The sequence below is a fragment of the Geotrypetes seraphini genome, chromosome 5, assembly GCF_902459505.1.
Source record: "Geotrypetes seraphini chromosome 5, aGeoSer1.1, whole genome shotgun sequence".
NCBI classification, from domain to species: Eukaryota; Metazoa; Chordata; class Amphibia; order Gymnophiona; family Dermophiidae; genus Geotrypetes; species Geotrypetes seraphini.
In genome coordinates, this window is record NC_047088.1 from 39,177,470 (window position 1) to 39,198,902 (window position 21,433).

General features: G+C 46.0%; 1 protein-coding gene across 4 annotated transcripts in view; it reads left to right on the forward strand.

Moving 5' to 3' along the window:
* ATP11C (ATPase phospholipid transporting 11C) overlaps positions 1 to 21,433 on the forward strand; it is a 281,152-nt gene that overhangs the window by 204,333 nt on the left and 55,386 nt on the right. For all 4 annotated transcript variants that reach the window (XR_004539497.1, XR_004539499.1, XR_004539498.1 and 1 more), the window contains one exon: positions 5,583 to 5,718. Coding sequence is in view for 1 of the 4 variants with exons in the window: in XM_033944970.1 (XP_033800861.1) it covers positions 5,583 to 5,718 (136 nt within the window). In the remaining 3 variants the exon portion in view is untranslated. The remainder of the gene's footprint in view (positions 1 to 5,582; positions 5,719 to 21,433) is intronic.

A 21,433-nucleotide genomic window follows, 5' to 3' on the forward strand; every position in this document is an offset into this window, starting at 1 on the left:
CCACTTCGACGACGCCCGATCCTTCCTCGGGGTCGCTGGCACCAGGTAAGCCGGCTAAGAAGCCTTCCACCTCCCTTGAGCGCCCACCTGCCACAGTGGCGACGCCGGTCCTCCCGGCCTCACGCCGACCCCGCAAACGCTCTGCCCCGATCTCGGTGAGTGCCTCGTCATCGGCCTCCTCATTGCCGGGGCGTGGAGCAGCACCAATGGAACCGAAAAAGAAAAAAGCGGTACCGGTGCCACCCCTGGATGACCGCATCGCGGCAATACTCCAAGACAAATTGCAGGAACAGCTGCAGCAACAACTCCAGCACCTGCTACCGACCCTATTGGCACCACTTCTTTCGGTACCACAGGACGAGGAACCCTCAGTGACCGATGCCGCTTCCAAGCCTGAGCAATCCTCTTTCACCAAATTCCTTAGGGAAATGTCGGCGGCTCTTTCTATTCCTTTAGAGTCCGACTCCAAAAAGTCCCAGGCCTTTCTGGATGCCTTAGACTTTGAACAACCTCCCAAAGAGTTCCTCAAGTTACCCGTCCATGACATACTGCGGGAAACTTTTTATAAAAATTGGGAAAATCCACTCACTGTCCCCGGAGCTCCTCGTAAACTTGACAGCCTATACAGGGTCATCCCAATTCCGGGTTTTGACAAACCTCAATTGCCCCATGAGTCTCTCCTCGTTGAGTCTACTTTAAAGAAAACTCAGGGCTCCAGTGTTTATGCCTCCACCCCTCCTGGCAGAGAAGGCAAAACGATGGATAAGTTTGGCAAACGCCTTTATCAAAATGCAATGCTAGCCAACAGGGCGAATAATTACACATTTCACTTCTCATTTTATATGAAACATCTTGTGCAACAACTATCCGCCCTACAAAAATACATCCCTGAACGCAAAGTTCCACTCTTTCAACAACAAATTTCCAGCCTCCTTCAACTGCGGAAATTCATGGTGCGCTCTATTTATGATTCATTTGAGCTGACCTCCCGAGCGTCTGCCATAGCTGTTGCCATGCGGCGTCTGGCCTGGTTGAGGGTATCTGATCTTGACATCAACCACCAAGACCGCCTAGCTAACGCACCCTGTCTTGGGGACAAACTTTTTGGGGAGTCCCTGGATTCGACCACCCAGAAGCTCTCAGCACATGAGACCAGATGGGACACTCTGGTAAAACCTAAAAAGAAGGCTCCACCTGCTCGTCCTTATAGACCACAATCCTCTTACCAGCACAGGTTCTCGGCCAGGCCTCTCAACCCGCCCCAACAGCAGCCTCGCAGACCTCGTCAACAACAACACACTCAGGCTCGCTCTCAATCTCACCAACCTGCCAAGCCTCTTCCTCCGTCAAAACCATCTCAGCCCTTTTGACTCTTTTCTCCAGGGCATAGCCAGTCTTCCACCATCATTACCTCTTCCTCAGCCAATCGGAGGACGTCTCCAACTCTTCCTCAACCGTTGGGAGGTCATCACCTCAGACCTGTGGGTCCTCAACATCATCCGCCACGGCTACTCTCTCAACTTCCAGACTCTTCCACCAGACAACCCTCCAATAGAGTCTGCGTCTCACTCCTCCCAGTCCCTTCTCCTCCTAAGGGAGGTCCAATCCCTCCTTCTTCTCAATGCCATCGAAGAAGTTCCCACAGACCAAAGGGGTCAGGGATTCTACTCCCACAAATTCCTGGTTCCCAAGAAGACAGGAGACCTTCGTCCCATTCTCGATCTCCGGGACCTCAACAAGTGTCTGGTCAAGGAAAAGTTCAGAATGCTCTCCCTGGCCACGCTTTATCCTCTTCTCTCTCAACACGACTGGCTATGTTCCCTGGACCTCAAAGAGGCCTACACTCACATTCCAATCCATATGAATTCCCGTCGCTACCTCCGATTTCAGATTCAGCACCGCCACTATCAGTACAAAGTGCTACCCTTTGGCCTAGCATCATCGCCCAGGATGTTCACCAAGTGCCTTATTGTAGTGGCGGCCTTTCTCAGGTCTCACAACCTCCAGGTGTTCCCCTACTTGGACGATTGGTTGGTAAAAGCACCTACGTCTCCACTTGTGCTTCAAGCCACTCAGTACACCATCTCCTTCCTCCATCTCCTGGGGTTCGAGATCAACTACCCCAAGTCGCATCTACTTCCCACACAGCGACTTCAGTTCATTGGAGCCGTTCTCGACACCAATCTCATGAGGGCGTTTCTCCCTTCCGACCGCCAACGGACCCTTCTCCACCTCTGCCGTCAAGTGCTCCTTCATCATTCCATTCCAGCTCGGCAGATAATGGTCCTCCTGGGCCACATGGCCTCGACGGTCCATGTGCTTCCTCTGGCGCGACTCCACCTCAGAACACCTCAATGGACTCTAGCCAACCAATGGTCACAGACCACGGATCCTCTTTCTCATCCCATCTCTGTGACATCGTCTCTTCGGCAATCTCTTCAATGGTGGTTGAACTCATCCAATCTTTCCAGGGGTCTACTCTTTCATCTTCCCCCTCACTCCATGATCATAACCACAGATGCCTCCCCCTATGCATGGGGAGCTCACCTGGCAGAACTCCGCACTCAGGGACTCTGGACCCCTCAGGAGTGTCAACATCACATCAATTTCCTAGAACTCAGGGCCATGTTCTATGCTCTCAAGGCCTTCCAGCACCTTCTCTACCCTCAGGTTCTTCTCCTGTGCACAGACAACCAAGTCGCCATGTACTACATAAACAAGCAAGGCGGCACCGGATCTCCCCTCCTCTGTCAGGAGGCCATCCGCATCTGGACCTGGGCCATGGCCCACAGTCTTTTCCTCAAGGCTGTCTATATCCAGGGCGAACAGAACTCCCTGGCAGACAATCTCAGCCTCATCCTTCAACCTCACGAGTGGACTCTGGATCCTCCCACACTCCGCTCCATCTTTGCTCGCTGGGGCACTCCTCAGGTGGACCTCTTTGCAGCTCCTCACAACCATCAGCTGCCCCAGTTCTGTTCCAGACTCTTCTCTCCTCATCGTCTGGCCCCAGATGCATTCCTGCTCGACTGGACGGATCGGTTCCTCTATGCCTTTCCTCCACTGCCTCTGATGTTGCGGACGTTATTCAAACTCCGCAGAGACAGAGCCACCATGATTCTCATCAAACCTCGGTGGCCTTGTCAACACTGGTTCTCCCTCCTACTCCAGCTCAGCTCCAGGGAGCCCATTCCTCTTCCTGTGTTTCCTACTCTACTTACACAGCAGCATCAGTCTCTACTATATCCCAATCTGTCCTCGCTCCACCTGACAGCTTGGTTTATCTCGGGCTGACCTCCCCAGAGAATATATCTCAGCCTGTCCGTCGTATTCTGGATGCCTCCAGGAAACCAGCCACTCTCCAATGTTACCAGCAGAAGTGGACCCGGTTCTCCTCTTGGTGTCTGCTTCATCATCACGATCCCACCTCATTGGCGGTGGAACCCGTACTGGACTATTTGCTCTCTCTCTCTGACGCTGGCCTCAAGTCGACCTCAATCAGAGTCCACCTCAGTGCCATCACTGCGTTCCATGAGCCTATCCTCGGAAAACCTCTCACGGCTCATCCCCTGGTTTCCCGTTTCATGAGAGGCCTCTTCAATGTCAAACCACCTCTGAAGCCTCCTCCAGTCGTCTGGGACCTGAATGTGGTTTTATCAGCGCTCATGAAACCTCCGTTTGAGCCTCTTGCCACAACTTCGCTCAAATTTCTTACATGGAAGGTGCTTTTCCTCATTGCCATCACCTCTGCCAGGAGGGTTAGTGAGCTGCATGCACTGGTGGCCGACCCACCCTTCACTATTTTTCACAATGACAAGGTGGTTCTGTGTACCCATCCTAAATTCCTTCCCAAGGTGGTCTTGGAATTTCACCTCAACCAGTCCATTGTGTTGCCTGTCTTTTTCCCTAAGCCCCATTCTCATCCTGGGGAACAGGCGTTGCACATGCTGGACTGTAAGCGTGCCCTTGCTTACTACCTTGACCGTACCAGGGCTCACCGCTCATCTCCTCAGCTCCTTTTGTCCTTCGACCCTAACAGTCTAGGTCGTCCTGTCTCCAAACGGACGCTTTCCAACTGGCTTGCTGCCTGCATTGCGTTCGGTTATGCTCGGGCCGGTCTCTCACTGGAAGGTGCTGTCACAGCCCACAGGGTCAGAGCTATGGCTGCTTCTGTGGCTTTCCTCCGTTCCACGCCCATCGAGGAAATCTGCAAGCCTACCACTTGGTACTCAGTTCACACATTCACTACTCACTACTGTCTGGATACCTTCTCCAGACGGGATGGGCACTTCGGCCAATCTGTATTACACAATTTATTTTCCTAATGGCCAACCATCCCTCCTCCCTCTCTGTTAGCTTGGAGGTCACTCATGCGTTAAGAATATGCTGCCTGCTTGTCCTGGGATAAAGCACAGTTACTTACCGTAACAGGTGTTATCCAGGGACAGCAGGCAGATATTCTTACGACCCACCCACCTCCCCGGGTTGGCTTCTTAGCTGGCTTATCTTAACTGGGGACCACGCACTCCTCCGTCGGGCGGGAAGGCACTCACGCATGCGCGGTGTGGCCAACTAGAACTTTCTAGTGAAAAATGTCCATACCGGGGCTCCGTCGGTGACGTCACCCATGCGTTAAGAATATCTGCCTGCTGTCCCTGGATAACACCTGTTACGGTAAGTAACTGTGCTTTGTGGTCCCTGCTATCTTTCACCAGTTCTGACAGGATAAACTTTTCAAATCTGATATATTTAGTAGAAAATAAAATTATTTTTTCTACCTTTTGTTGTCTCATCGTTTTATTCTTCAAATCATGTTGGTCTCTGGCTGTGGTTTCTATTTTCTTCTGTCTTCTCTTAACTCATTCACCAGGGTCTCCAGACCATTTGACATTTCTTCGTTCTCCATGCTCACCATCCATTTTCCATCTCTGCGTATGTATTTTTCCCTTTAATTACATGCATTACAATTTCATGATTAAAAGTGTCTTCTCTTTTTTTTCTTTGTTATTTTTGGGACATAGACCTTAGAAGTCCACCTGGTACTGTCTTTGGGTTCCAACTAGTGGGGTTGTCATCAAAGCTCACTCCAGCCTATCCACACTATCTCAAACTTTTGTGTGATTCAGACAATAAAAGTCAGCTCCAAAAGCCCTCCCAAGCTCATCCTAAACCAAATTACCATATATGACAAGTCTACCCTGTATTGGCCTTAGTACTTTAATTTATACCAATCGTATTCCAATTAGAGATCCCCTCTGTTTATCTCAAGCTTTCTTGAATTCTGTCACTGTTTTCCTCTCCACCTCCTCCCTTGGGAGAGCATTCCAGGCATCCACCACTCTTTCTGCAAAAAATAATTTCCTAACTTTTACTTCGAAGTACCACCCCACAACCTCAATTTATGCCCTCTAGTTTTCCCTTCTTTGGAAAAGATTTGGTTCTATAGTAATACCTTTCAAGTATTTAAATGTCTGTATCATATCACCCTTGTCCCTTCACTTCTCTAGAGTGAACATGTTCAGGTCTTCCAGTCTCTTCTCATACAGGTAGTGTGTTAACAGTAGTTTATTTTCTTTGTACAGGAGAATTTCTAATAATGCAATGCTGCAGTGGAAACCTTTCATGTACTGGACAGCTCTTGGCTCCTTTAATGGACTTGTGTTTTTCTTCGGTGTTTACTTTTCCTTTCAAAGCAACTCCTTGGCAGACAATGGACAGGTACAAAAAAAATACCAAATGCCTTTTTCTATGGATTTTTAGTGAGGATTTCCAGTGCAAAAGGAACATGTGTCTTGACCAGTGGGTTATTCACTTTTACCCACGAGTTTTGCAGAAGGAATCATCCACAGCTTTTCAGCTCTGCCTCCTTGTGTCAGTGGGCAGTGCCCACTCTCCTCGGTTTTCCTTCTGCAAGTGAGTTGACAAGGTGTCTTTTCTTCTGCTCTGTATTATTTTCAGGATTTAATCTGAAGTTTGAGTCTTTATGATGCTCCAGAGGTTCCTAGGAATTCTGGGATAACTGCCTGGGAGAAGATATAGGGCTATTTTTACTAAGGTGTGCTAGCATTTTTAGCGCACGCAAACCCCACGCTACATGGAAAATACTAACGCAAGCTCTGTGGAGGCGTTAGCGTCTAGCGCGAGCGGCATTGTAGTGCGTACTAAAACCACTAGCGCATCTTAGTAAAAGGAGCCCACAGTCTCTGGTTTAGAGTACTCTAGTGTGCAGGGGGGGCAACTCTTTTGCAGGGCATCTACCTAGCCAGTTCCCTAGCCAATGTGCACTAAGAATGAATTTAACTCAGGACACGTTCCCCTGGAAACTCTGCTCACCCCCTGATTTGTCAGGCACTTGAGCATAGGCTGAGTGGTCCTGCATTGATCCATCACCACTGAAGACACAAGAGGAGCTAGTGGGATGGAAGGTTTCATACTCTCTGAGCCTGTCTAAAAGGCAGCCTGAAGAAACAAGCTGCTGGAGGATTTATATGTTTGTCTGAGGCAAAAATCTTCTCCATTGTCCAGCTGCAGTGTGATCCGAAGCAGGCAGAGCACAAGGCAGTTCTATGAGTATAATCTATTATGTAATCTAATCTTCCATTTGTGAGTTGCAACATACCTATACAGGCTCGGGGTGGTTCAAGAACTGAACTTTTATTTTTTTTTAATTCTTTATTTATTAATAATAATAATAATAATAATAATAACTTTATTTGTATACCACAAGCAGTTCAGAGCGGTTTACAGAGGAAGAGACTGTACATATACAGTGATGTTACAGAAAATATTGTCAAGTACATTGGTAACAAACTTCGATTACATTAGTAAGCCGAGAGAGGATAGGTAGAACCGGAAATATGTCAGAGATACAGCTGGTAATTCAGTGATTTAGCAAGGTGGGATGGAGTCAGAGGAATTTATCAAAGAGACAGGTTTTAATTGATTTCCTGAAGAATTGGTAGGAGGGAGCACTTGTAATGAGGGTGGTTAGACATTTATTCCATTTGCCAGCTTGGAATGACAGTGTTCTATCCAGGAATCTCTTGTAGACACAGCCCTTCAGGGAGGGAAAGGCAAATAGATAGGCACTACGTGTGCAAGTGGTGCCTGGGAACATAAAATGATGTGACAGGTAAATTGGGGATGAATCCATTAAGGTTTTGAAGCAAAGGCAGGCAAACTTGAAGATGACCCTTGCCTCCATTGGCAACCAGTGAAGTTTTCTGTAGAATGGGCTTACATGATCTGACTTTTTGAAGCCATAGATGAGACGGACGGCAGTATTAGAAACATAGAAACATAGAAAAAGACGGCAGATAAGGGCCGCGGCCCATCTAGTCTGCCCACCCCAATGACCCTCCCCTATTTATCTCTGTGCAGAGATCCCACGTGACGATCCCATTTCTTCTTAAAATCAGGCACGCTGCTCGCCTCGATCACCTGAAGTGGAAGTCTATTCCAGCGATCAACCACTCTTTCGGTGAAAAAGTATTTCCTGGTGTCGCCGTGCAATTTCCCGCCCCTGATTTTCCATGGATGTCCTCTTGTCGCCGTTGGACCTTTGAAAAAGAAGATATCTTCTTCTACCTCGATACGGCCCGTGAGGTATTTGAACGTCTCGATCATGTCTCCCCTCTCTCTGCGTTCCTCGAGTGAGTATAGCCGTAATTTATCCAGCCGTTCCTCGTATGGGAGATCCTTGAGTCCCGAGAGCATCCGGGTGGCCATTCGCTGGACCGACTCAAGCCTCAGTGCATCCTTGCGGTAATGAGGCCTCCAGAATTGTACACAGTATTCCAGATGAGGCCTCACCATGGATCTATACAATGGCATAATGACTTCAGGCTTGCGGCTGACGAAACTCCTACGTATACATCCCATGATCTGCCTAGCCTTAGATGAAGCCCGCTCCACTTGATTGGCAGCCTTCATGTCTTCACTGATGATTACCCCCAAGTCCCGTTCTGCAACAGTCCTTGCTAGGATCTCACCATTTAGGGTGTAAGTCTCGCATGGATTTTGACTGCCAAGGTGCATGACTTTGCATTTCTTGGCATTGAAGCTCAGTTGCCAGGTCCTAGACCATTGCTCCAATAGGAGTAGGTCGTGTTTCATATTGTCCGTTGTGCTCTTGCTTGTTATGTTACACAGTTTGGCGTCATCGGCGAATAACGTTATTTTGCCGCGAAGCCCCTCAGTCAAGTCTCTTATAAAGATATTGAAAAGGATATTCTGAATGATTCTCAGACGTTTGATGGTTTTCTTGAAGGATCCCAAATACAGTGGAACCTCGGTTTGCGAGTAACCCGGTTTGCGAGTGTTTTACAAGACGAGTAAAACACTCAGCAAACTTTTGACTCTCAAACCGAGCATTGCCCCGATCAACGAGCACTCACTAGGGTGGCCCAGGGGTGGGTGGTACCTGTCTGCTTATACGTGGTGCGCATGTTGTTGGAGCGGCGCCGGCTTGACGGGGGAGTGCAGAGGTCCTGCGCATGCGTCTGGAGGATGGCCGGCTTGAATTGGAAGCCAGGAGGCGCTGGTTAACGGCAAAGGCATCGCCGAAGAGGGAGGAGAGCCGCACGGGGACCCCGGGGAAAGGAAACCACCACGCTGCAAGGGCTGCAGCACCCACAGACAGGTACCCACCCACCCCTGGACCACCATAGTAAACCTTGGTTATGGAATGAATTGTTTCAGTTTACATTGTGGCCTATGGGGACATGTGCTTTGATATACGAGTACTTTGGATTACGAGCATGCTTCTGGAACGAATTATGCTTGTAAACCAAGGTACCACTGTATATGATATTGCAGTAATCTAAGGTGCTTAAGATTAGAGACTGGACCAACAATCGAAAGGAGAGGAAGTCAAAGTAGTGTTTGATGGTATGGAGTTTCCATAAGGTGCAAAAGCATTTTTTAACCTGAGCGTTGGTATGGTCTTCAAAAGTCAGGCATCTGTCCAGGATGACTCCAAGGATTTTAATGGTGGAATTGATTGGGTAAGTTAGCCTGTTTAATTTCAGAGAGGTATTTGTTAGTTTGTGGTTGGGACTTGCGAGAAAAAGCTGAGTTTTTTCTGGGTTTAATTTTAGTTTGAACGGTGTAGTCAGTTGTTCTACTATAGTGAGAACAGAGGAGGTGAGTTGTTCAGTTTCTTGTATTAGCGAGGTTACGGGGATGATAATTGTAATGTCATCTGCATATATGTAGGATTTCAAGTTTAAATTGGATAGCTTATGTCCCAGTGATGCCATGTAGATGTTGAACAGAGAAGGGGAGAGAGGGGAGCCCTGTGGAACTCCGCAGGGGTTATGCCCAAGAATGGGAAAAGGTTTCATCGCTGTGGACCTGGTAGGTGCATTTTTTTAGGAAGCCTGTGAACCAGGTTAGTACCTGTCCCGAAATGCCTATCGAGTCAAGGCATCGGATCAGAATGTTATTTAATATTTTCTAATACAATAAATTAAATGCAAAACACAATTAAAGTAAATATCTCATAATGTTGTTAAACTAATAAAAATAAAAGAACTTGTCATTGCACATTTTGAACATTCCCATTCCCCCCCCCACCCCCCTAAGAATTGAACTTTTAAGTGTTTCTGGGGCTTCCTGACCTCCCAAGGAAAAAAAAACATCTTTTCTGAAGTTTTGAAGCTTTTATTTAGTTTTCCTGGGCCGTTTTCGAGTGGGGAATCTGAATTATCAATACAGAGTGCTGCCCTTTGGCCTGACTTCCTCTCCTAGAGTGTTCACCAAGTGCCTAATAGTGGTAGCAGCAGCTCTAAGGAACCATGGTCTTCAGGTTTTTCCCTACATCGACGACTGGCTCATCAAAGATTCAACATCTCAGGGGGTTATTGTAGCGACCTAACGGACTACGTGGTTCCTTCAAAGTTTGGAATTCGAAATCAACTTTTTCAAATCACAACTTCAACCCTCTCAGAATCTACAATTCATCAGAGCTGTTCTGGACACTATCCAACTTGGAGCATTCCTTCCGCAACAACGTCTGGAAGCTCTCCTACAACTCTGTCATACAGTGTCTTCCCGCTCCTCCATATCAGCGAGACACATGATGGTACTCCTGGGTCACATGGCCTCCACGGTACACGTGACTCCTTTTGCCAGACTTCACCTCAGAATTCCTCAGTGGACCCTGGTATCTCAGTGGACGTAGGTTTGCAACCCACTTTCTCGACACATAACAGTCTCTCCTTCATTGAAACAGTCTCTCCATTGGTGGATGCTCTCTTCCAATCTCTCCAGAGGCTTGCTGTTTCAAATGCCCCAACCCCATCAGAAGGTCCTCACGACAGATTCCTCGACCTACGCTTGGGGCGCTCATCTCGACGGTTTCCATACTCAAGGCCACTGGACCAGTACGGATCGTCAGTGTCGTATCAATCTGTTGGAACTCAAAAGCGATTTTCAAGGCTCTCAATGCTTTTCAACATCTTCACGACTAGGTAGTCCTCATTCGGACGGACAACCAAGTCGCCCTGTACTATGTCAACAAATAGGGAGGGACGGGATCTTCCTCCCTTTGTCAAGAAGCTCTGAAGGTTTGGGCACGGGCAATCCGCCACAACACCTTCCTCAAAGCTGTCTACATCCAAGGGGCAAATTGCTTGGCGGACAACTTGAGTCGTTTTCTGTAACCTCACGAATGGACACTGCATTCCTTACCCCTACATCAAATTTTTTCACAGTGGGGAACACCTCAGATAGATCTCTTTGCAGCTCCCCACAACCATAAACTGCCTCAGTTCTGCTCCAGGATATATTCTCCTCATCGCCTCGAGGCAGATGCTTTTCTTTTGGAATGGACAAATCTCTTCCTGTATGCATTCCCTCCATTCCCTCTCATTCTCAAGACTCTTGTCAAGTTGAAGAACGATCATGCCACCATTATTCTGATTGCTCCTCGGTGGCCGAGACAACCTTGGTACCCCCTTCTACTTCAACTCAGCAGCAGAGAGCTATACCTTCTACCAATTTTTCCATCTCTACTTACACAAAGACAGGGATCTCTGCTTCATCCCAACCTGCAGTCTCTACACCTGACATCTTGGTACCTCTCAACATAACTCCTCTTCAGTTTTCTCAACCTGTAAGAGACATTTTAGAGGCTTCTAGGAAGCCTACTACTAGACAATGCTATCACCACAAATGGACTAGATTTTCTATGTGGTGTTTTTCTCACGATAAGTAGCCTCAACATTCCTCCTTATCTTCTGTTTTGGACTACCTTTTGCACTTATCCACCTCTGGCCTCAAGTCTACATCGATCCGAATCCATCTAAGTGTAGTTGCTGCTTTCCATCAGCCTATTGATGAGAAGCCACTCTCTGCTCATCTCATGGTTTCCAGATTAATGAAATGACTTTTCAATGTCAAACCTCCTCTCAAACCGCCTCCAGTGGTTTGGGACCTCAATGTTGTTCTTGCTCAATTGATGAAGCCTCCATTTGAACCAGTGTCTACGGTTCATCTGAAGTATCTCACTTGGAAAGTGGTGTTTCTGATTGCCCTCACTTCTGCTCGAAGAGTCAGTGAGCTGCAAGCTTTAGTTGCCGATCCACCTTTCACTGTGTTCCATCATGACAAGGTGGTCCTTTGTACTCATCCTAAATTCCTTCCTAAAGTGGTTTCGGAATTTCATCTCAACCAATCCATTGTTCTTCCAGTGTTCTTTCCAAAGCCTCATTCTCATCCTGGAGAATCAGCTCTTCATACTCTGGACTGTAAACATGTTTTGGCCTTCTATTTGGAATGCACCAAACACAGAACTGCTCCTCAACTTTTTGTCTCTTTCGATCCAAACAAGTTGGGACATCCATTCTATAAACGGACCATGTCCAACTGGATGGCTTCTTGTATCTCTTTCTGCTATGCCCAGGATGGACTACCCCTACACAGTAGAGTCACAGCCCATAAGGTCAGAGCAATGGCAGCTTCAGTAGCTTTCCTCAGATCTACATCTATTAAGGAAATTTGCAAAGTCCTCAGTTCATACTTTCACTTCTCACTATTGTCTGGATGTTTTCTCCAGACGGGATGGTCATTTTGGCCAGACAGTATTAAAAAATTTATTCTCCTAAATTGCCAACGCTCCCACCATCCCATTCTGGTTAGCTTGGAGGTCTCCCATATGTGAGAATAGGCTGCCTGCTTGTCCTGGGATAAAGCACAGTTACTTACTGTAACAGGTGTTATCCAGGGACAGCAGGCAGCTATTCTCACAACCCACCCACCTCCCCTGGTTGGCTTCTCTGCTAGGTATATGAACTAAGGAGATGTGCCCTGTGCTGGGCGGAAGGCACTCGCGCATGCGCCGTGCAGCTGACTCGAATCTTCTAGTTTCTACAAGTAAGTCTGCTTGCGAGGCTTCAGCATCGGGGCTCCGTCGGTGATGTCTCCCATTTGTGAGAATAGCTGCCTGCTGTCCCTGGATAACACCTGTTACGTTAAGTAACTGTGCTTTATGGTATTTGCCCCCTCAGTAAAGTCACTTACGAGCCCTTACAAGAAGCATCACTGATGGATTTGACTGTCAAGTCTGTCTTCCTGGTAACTATAGCCTCTTCAAGAAGGGTTTCAGAAGGTCTTAGCAAAACTTGAGGAATGGTCTGAAATTTGTCAGCTAAGATTTAATGCTAAGAAATGCAAGGTCTTGTGTTTGGTCTGCAGAAACCTGAGGGAATGATACAGTTTAAGGGGTGAAGAAATTATGAGCACAAAAGAGAAGTGGGACTTGAGTGTGATAGTATGTGATGATCTTAAGGTAGCCAAACAGGTTGAAAAGGTGAGAAGGATGCCTGGGTGCATAGAGAGAGGAATGGTCAGTAGGAAAAAGGAGGTTTTGATGCCCCTGTATAAATATTGTGTACAATTCTGGAGAAGGCACCTTCAAAAAGATATAAACAGGATGTGGTTGGTCCATAGGAAGGCTACTAAAATGGTCAGTGGGCTTCATCATAAGGTGTATGAGGACAGACTTAAAGATCTTAATATGTGCAGTATACTTTGGAGGAAAGGTGGGAGGGGGGAGATATGGTAGAGATGTTCAAATACCTATGTGGTATACATGCAAATAAGGCGAGTCTCTTCAGTTGAAAGAAAGCTCAGGAATGAGAGTGCATAGAATGAGGTTAAGAGGTGATAGGCTCAGGAGTAATATGAGGAAATATTTTTTTTTCCAGAAAGAGTGGTAGATACATAGAATTGTCTCCCAGTAACTGGGAGGTAATGAATGCTGCGGATCTGGCATCATGTTTATATGTTTAGGCTCTATCATGCAGTGAGCTGCTCCTCAGATTTAAGGCGAATGGTATGTCTTAAATCTGTGCTTTCTTTTCAGCCAAAGATTTAAGTCCAACTCCCTGTGTTGCAGGTAGCAGGTGTAAGGAAAAAGGGATAGTTTTTGAGTTGCTGGATATGAGAAGAATTTTCTGTTTTCTCAAGGTGACAAATGCCTTTCATCTTTCAGAGCATCTTTTTATGCTTTCCAGTCCCAGCAGACTGGGAAAGCTAGCATATAAGGCTTCTATTTCCAGATAAATCCACATGGCTATTTCATTTGCATGCATTGGCAGTGGTAAACAACTGCTAATCTCCTTGAAGGCACATTCCACCAGAAGTGTGATTGTTTCATGGGCAGAATCCCAGGCAGTTCTGCTCGAGGAGATTTGTAGAGCAGCTACATGGGTCACTCTCCATTCTTTCCCAAAGTTTGCAGAGTGGACATGACGGCACAACTGGGCACCGCTTTTAGGTCCTCTGTGCTAGCAGTAGGCTCATCTGCCCTACCGTAGACTCTGGGGGATAGCTTTGGTACATCCCCATGGTCCTTTTTCACTGGAAGGAAAGTTTAGGTTCTTACCTCGACAATCTTCTTTCTAGTATAAAGGAACATGAGTTTTGAAGCCCGCCCTGTCAGATGTCAATTTAACCTGTTTACTGTCTCAGACAAGTATGGTTGTTTCCAAAAACTTGCCTTGGATCAGCCAAGAGAGTTTAAAGATGAGTTTTATTTGGCTGAAGTAAGTACAATATCTGATGCAATAGTTCACTAAGGCAAAATCCGTTGGAGAGCCTGTAACAGCTGTGTATAAATGTTAATGCTTTTTGCACTCAGGTAGGTGGCTTGTTTGGTTCCACCTTGTTTGCATTAAGTTTCATGGAGTTTAATTCATTGACTTTGTTACAGAGCAGAGAAGACTTGACTTGGTTAGGGAATTCCCCATACCCTCTTTATTTCCCTTCTTTTTAGGGATGATCACCTGCTTTAGTACAAACTGAGGAGATAAGGCACTGCCCACTGACACAAGGAGGCAGAGCTGAAAAGCTGTGGATTATTCCTTCTGCAAAACTTGTGGGTAAAAATGAATAACCCACTGATCAAGACTCATGTTCCTTTATACTGAAAAGATTATCAAGGTAAGAACTAATCTTCCCTTGTGATGGAAGCATGCTTCTGACAATGCAGTATTAAAGTGTGCATTTTTTTCCTAATTCCTGCAACCATAATTCTAATGTATTAAATCTCTCAAAATTTCTATATGTATGCTAGCATATGATAAATATTTTTCTCGTGGTGAATTATACAACCACATACCATCTGTTGTAAAGAAATGTCAGTTTTAAGAGGCATTTCATCTTCCTTTCCACACTTGGTAAAAGCATGCTATGTAATTACCTTTTTCCTTTAATTTAGAAAAAGAATTATAGTGTATAGTTCTGCAACTTGTCAGTAAGGCACCAATATGTCTTCCCGCTTCATCTAGTGCTGATTGGGGAGACATTCTTCTCTTATTTTGGCAACACACACATTTATCATGCCAATAAAGATTTCTTGAATCTTAACAGATGTCTTAGGGGACCAGAATGGGTGGGCATATTCAACCTTTTTCCTGCTTCCTTTAGGAGCAGAAAATGCACTGGAGTAGAATATGGTAGAAAGTAGGAGCAAGTACCCCTTTTTTTTTTTTTTTTTTTTTTTACAAAACCATAGCATGGTTTTTAGTGCCAGACCTAAAGAATAGGGTGGTACATGCAATTGTAATTAATTGGACATACAAGAGACTAACTAACATACAGGAGACAAAAGGTTAGGGGGAGAACTCCATAAAATCAATAGGACAGCAAGATGGATAGGGATAGAACAGTAGGGAGTGGGAAACCTGTCTGAAATAGTCTGTTAGAGAAAGAGTATCATATTTCAAAAGCATCTTTGAATAGAAAGGTCTTCAATATTGACTTGAAGCGTTCAAGTAGGGGTTCTTCTCTTCTGTGGTTTGGGATAGAATTCCAGAGCAAGGGGGCAGTTACAGAAAATATAGAGGATTGGATAGAATCATAATATATATGGTGTAATGTAGGGATCGCTAATAGATGTTGACTCTGATGACAGATGCCAGCCTATACAGCTGGGGGGCACATTGTGACAGGTGTCTACAGGGCCGCCATCAGAAATTTCTGGGCCCCTTACTGAGCAATCCTATTGGGCCCCCCCACGCACCCCTTCCCCCCCCACTTTTGTTCGGGGGAATCGGCAGGGGACAAAAAAAAGTATGACAGCAGTGTTTATTGTTTATTGTTGTGCACAGCAGAAGAATAATACAAGAATTTGTGCTATGGTGGCCTAAGACCAATGTTCCCTCTAAGGATTGATGAGGTGTGTGCAAAAAAAAATATGCATGAGCAACAAGTTACATATTCCACAAATTTATGAGCAGGCGCGGAGGACGCATTTTTAAACAAATGTAGTTTATCCTTGTACTCCTTATGTAATTTTAATCATCTATGGATATGTTTGTATGTTTATTGTTCAAATGGTTTTATTTATTTCCCCAAATTTATTTTTGTTATACGCATTGAAAATATTTGATATTGCGTTTAAATCAAAATCTCAAGAAACTTGAAATGAATGCCCGTGAGATTTTGGGAGGGTTAAATATTCAAAACTTAGAAGAATAACAATTTACTTAAAGTTTTTGCTTCGCCAGCTTTCTGGTATCTTTACATACAGTGGCGTACCTAGCATATGCAACACCCGGGACCCATCATTTTTTGGCACCCCCCCCCCCATCTGTAAGAAAATCATGATTTTTAGTAACAAACCACACGTCACACATGAGTACCTAGGAAAAGGCAGCATCTTACATATTGCAGTGAGCAGTACATCAATACACCCATTGTAAAACTAAACAAGCCAGACCAGCACAGATCAATCCTACATCGTCAATCCTAACAGAAAACCATGTCTTTCAAACACACAGAACACAGAAAACACCTTCCCCTAGTATGGAATATGTCATCACAAACTAACCCCTCCCCCTTTTACAAAACTGTAGTGTGGATTTTAGCCACGGTGGTAACAGCCCTGACGCTCATAGAATTCTGAGCATCAGAGCTACTACCACCACGGCTGGCGCTAAAAAACACTCCACAGTTTTGTAAAAGGGGGGATAAAATATTAATACACAGTTTCAACGCTCTAGCTCAGAGATGCCCAAACTTTTTGGGCTTGCGAGCTACTTTAAAATGACCAAGTCAAAATGATCTACCAAAAATAAAATTAAAAACACAAAGCACACATTACGCTGAGAAAATGTTAATTATCATTCCTATTCTGGTTTTTTTTCAAAGAGGTCAAGGCAGATGATTCTATGCATTGTCACCTCAGTAACAACCATACAAAAATAGACAAATATACCCCCCATCCTTTTTTATTAAACCACAATAGCAGTTTTTTAGCGCAGGGAACTGCGCTAAATGCCCAGCGCTGCTCTCGACGCTCATAGGCTCCCTGCACTAAAAAACACTATTGCGATTTAGTAAAAGGGGGCCATAGTGCAAAATATAGACAGCATATATAAATTCAGACACATTTTGATCACTAAATTGAAAATAAAATCATTTTCCTATCTTTGGTAATTTCATCTGGTTGCACTTTATTCTTTTGACTGTGCATCCAATATTTATTCCCTTCTTTCAGCCTCCTGTATGCTTCCTCTCCTCCAGACCTCATTCCCTCCCTCAACTTTTTCTTTCTTTCTCTATGTCTGTCTTTCTCTGATTCTGTGCCCCATTTTTTTTGCTTTGTTTCTGGTTCCCTGTCCCCCCCCTTCTTTCTTTCTTCCTTCCTGCCTCCCCCATGCCACCACCGCCGCAAAATAGGCTGCTGCCGCTGCCGCAATCGGGAACAGGCGAGATCTCCCTGCTTCTCTTCTGCACAGGGCCGATCAACTCTCGCCGCCCGACGTCAATTCTAACGTCGGAAAGGACGTTCCGGGCAGCCAGGCAGCGATTGGTTAGCCAGAACGTCCTCTCGACGTCAGAATTGACGTCGGGCCGCCGCGAGAGTTGGTCGGCCCAGCAGGGAAGAGAAGCAGGGATATCAAAGACACGGTGCCGGCCTGATGCCCGATGGCAGCAGTGAGAAGGGAAGGGAAGCAGGTTGGGCACCACTGCTCTAGACGAGCCGCGAGCCGCACTCTAAGGAGAACAGTTGACCGCCCCCCCCCCCCCTTGGTACGCCACTGGAGCAGCAGCGTGTCTGGCAGGCTCGTTCGTTCAAAGCCGCGAGTGGCGGCTCCTTGCGAGATCCGCGCCTGCGTCTGAAGCCTCTCTGATGGTGTGACATCAGAGAGGCTTCTGATGCAGGAGTGGATAGCGCAAGGAGCCGCCAACCCGCGGCTTTGAACGAACGAGCCGGCTGCTGCTCCAAAAGGAAGAGAATGATTGCCTCCAGACCGCGGGCCACAAATAAAACCTGGAGAGCCACACGTGGGCCGCGTGTTTGAGACCGCTGCCTTAGAGGGAACACTGCCTAGGACCTTGGGGGAGCCCGGGCCCCTTGTCACCTCCGGGCCCCTAAATGCAGGACTGGTAGTACTGCCCTGATGGCGGCCCTGGGTGTCTAGTTCAGAGAGCTGCTGTCATTCCTAGAGGGAAGTGGTTGATCAACTGCTTGGGACTTCAAGCCATCTACCTGGTACTTGAGGAGTTTGGAGCACATTGCAGAACAAAGCGATACGAGTTTTCTCAGACAATACAATGGCAGTAGCCTGTGTTAATTGACAGAGGGGGCACCAAAAGCACTGTTCTACACTTAGAAGCCCAGATGCTGTTTCAATGGGTGGAGGCCATCTTCTGGCACTCTCGGCAGCACACATGGCAGGAATGGATAATGTGCAAGTGGATTTCCTCAGCCAGAAGATCCTGGATCCTGGGAAGTGGTCACTGTCTCAGGAAGCCTTTGCCTGCATTGAGAATCTGTGAGCACCTGACATTTGATCTAATGGCATTGGCAGCCAACAAGAAGGCAGTTCAGTTCTTTAGTCGAAGACACGAGCCAAGAAGTGAAGGGCAATCCTGGCCAAAGACAGGTCATCTTTATGCTTTGCATCCATGCCCCATGATAGGTCAACTTCTGCACAGGATCATGGCGCACTAGAGGTTGGTTGTTCTAGTAGCACTAGACTGGCCAAGGTGACCATAGCATGCAGATCTGGTCCATCTGCAAAGGGATAGGAGTCTCAAAACTTCCTTCTCATCCCGTAGCTGCTTTTACAGTCAATTGCCCTGCAGAATCCAGTACACTTTGGCTCTTGAGCATACAGTGCTAGCATGTAAAAGCTATTTGGATGGAGTGGTCTCCTCCCTTCTAAGATGTAGGAAGAAGGTAACTATAGCGCATATGTGCAAGCCTGGAAGTGCTTCCAAACTTGGTGCGCTCAGAAGGTGAGGACCTGAATTTGTCACCAATCTCTATGGTACTTGCTTTCCTACAAGAAGGTCTGGGAAAAGACCTAGCATAACATTGCATTACATTAGTGATTTATATTCTGCCTTAACCTTGCAGTTCTAGGTGGATTACAAAAGAGGTAAGCTGGACATTTCCAGGAGAGTTACAGGGTAAGGTAATAATTACAGGAATAGAGATAATTATTGTACTGCATTAGTTTGTCATGACAAATTTTCTGAATAGCAGGGTTTTTATTTTCCTTTGGAAGATTTTCTAATCAGTCGTTATCAGTAAGTTGGAAAGATGTGGTCAAGTTTCGTAACCTGAGTTGCTAGTAGGCCATCATACATCTTGCACAGTGTGTCTTTGATTAGGGGAGGGGGGGCAAATGGAGTCCGAGTTCTTCTTGGTCTGGTTGAGTTGTTCCAAATGAGGCAATCATTCAGGTAGGTGGGGGCAGCACCATTTAGGGCTTTGAACAGTAGACAGTAACATTTGAATAATATTTGTGCTTGCATTAGGAGCCAGTGTGAGTATAGGTATGAAGTGGAGATGTGGTCATATTTTCTTAGTGAGTAGATCAGTCTGAGGGCTGTGCTTTGTATGGTTTGTAATTGTTTTATTATGCCTGTAGGGCATGGATAGGTAAAAGGACATTGCAGTAGTCTAGAAGTCCCAGGACTAGGGATTGGACCAGGAGTTGGCATTGTTCCCTGTCAAAAATTTTTTGAATTTGCCATAGGCTGAAAGTTCAGATTGTGGGGCTCTTCTGTGCAACAGCCTTTTCCAAAATGGAATCTTAATCTTGTCCTTTAGATGTTGGCAGGAGTGCCCTTTGAACCTCTGGTTCAAGCTTCCCTAATGGACCTCACTATCAAGATGGTAGTTTGGGTAATGATTTACCTTCACCCAATGAGTCTTGGAACTTCATGCTTTGTCCTGCAGGGATTCATTTCTCAGAATTTTGGATTCAAGCATGGTCTCATGCACAGTCCCATCTTTCTTCCCAAAGGTGGATTCCAATTTTCACATCAATCAAGAGGTCCGCTTACCTGCCTTCATTCTTTCAGGATCGAGTAAGAGGGATCAAGTGTTGAAATTTGTTAGATGTGCGCAGACTCTTACTTTGGAATCTAGAGGTTATGAATGAATTTTGATTGTTGAAACATCTGTTCATATTGGCTGGGGCTGCCCATATAGGACCATGAATGAGTACTTCGGAAATTGCAAGTGTGAGCCATGGAATTGAGGGTGAAATACTCATGTGGATTAAAAACTGGTTGGCGCATAGGAAACAGAGAGTGGGGGTAAATGGATAATACTCAGACTGGAAGAGCATCACCAGTGGGGTGCAGCAGGGCTCGGTGCTTGGACCCGTGCTCTTCAACATCTTTATAAACAATCTGGACATAGGTATGACAAGTGAGGTCATTAAATTTGCGGATGATACAAAGTTATTCAAAGTAGTGAAGACACAGGGGGATTGCGAAGATCTGCAACGTGACGTAATCAGGCTCGAGGAATGGGCATCAACATGACAGATGAGGTTCAACGTGGATAAGTGTAAAGTGATATATGTCGGTAACAAAATTCTCATGCACGAATACAAGATGTCCGGGACGGTACTTGGAAAGACCTCCCAGGAAAGAGACTTGGGAGTTCTGCTCGACAAGTCGATGAAGCCGTCCACGCAATGTGCAGAGGCGGTGAAAAGGGCGAACAGAATGCTAGGAATGATAAAGAAGGGGATCACGAACAGATCATAGAATTTTATCATGCCGCTGTACCGGGCCATGGTGCGCCCTCATCTGGAGTACTGCGTCCAGCACTGGTCGCCGTAAATGAAGGACACAGTATTACTTGAAAGGATCCAGAGAAGAGTGACTAATATGGTTAAGGGGCTGGAGGAGTTGCCATACAGCGAAAGATTAGAGAAACTGAGCCTTTTCTCCCTTAAACAGAGGAAATTGAAAGGGGACGTGATCAAAACATTCAAGCTACTGAAGAGAATAGACTTAGTAGATAAGAATAGGTTGTTCACCCTCTCCAAGGTAGGGAGAACGAGAGGGCACTCTCTAAAATTGAAAGGGGATAGATTCCGTATGAACATAAGGAAGTTCTTATTCACCCAGAGAGTGGTAGAAAACTGGAACGCTCTTCCAGAGTCTATCATAGGGAAAAACACCCTCCAAGGATTCAAGACGAAGTTAGTGAAGTTCCTGCTAAACCAGAACATATGCAGGTAGGGCTAGTCTCAGTTAGGGCGCTGGGCTTTGACCAGAGGGCCGCCGCGTGAGCGGACTAATGGGCATGATGGACCACTGGATTGACCCAGCAGTGGCAATTTTTATGTTCTTATGTCAACCAGCCTCAAAAGCAACCATTTTAAGATGGATCTGTATGACCATTTCTTCCGCTTATATATCTGGAAAGGAGCACTCTACTAGAAGCGTAACTTCCTTATGGACAGAATCTTCAGTGATATCCCTAGATGAAATCTTTAAAGCTGCCACTTTGTCTTCTCTCCATACATTCACGAAGTTTTACGAGGTGGATGTGGCAGCCAAAACAGTACTCCGCATTCAGATCTTCAGTTTTGAAAGCTGGCTCATCTGTCCCATCTTAAACTGGGGGGACTGCTTTGATACATCCGACATGTTCAGGAATGGAGTGTCT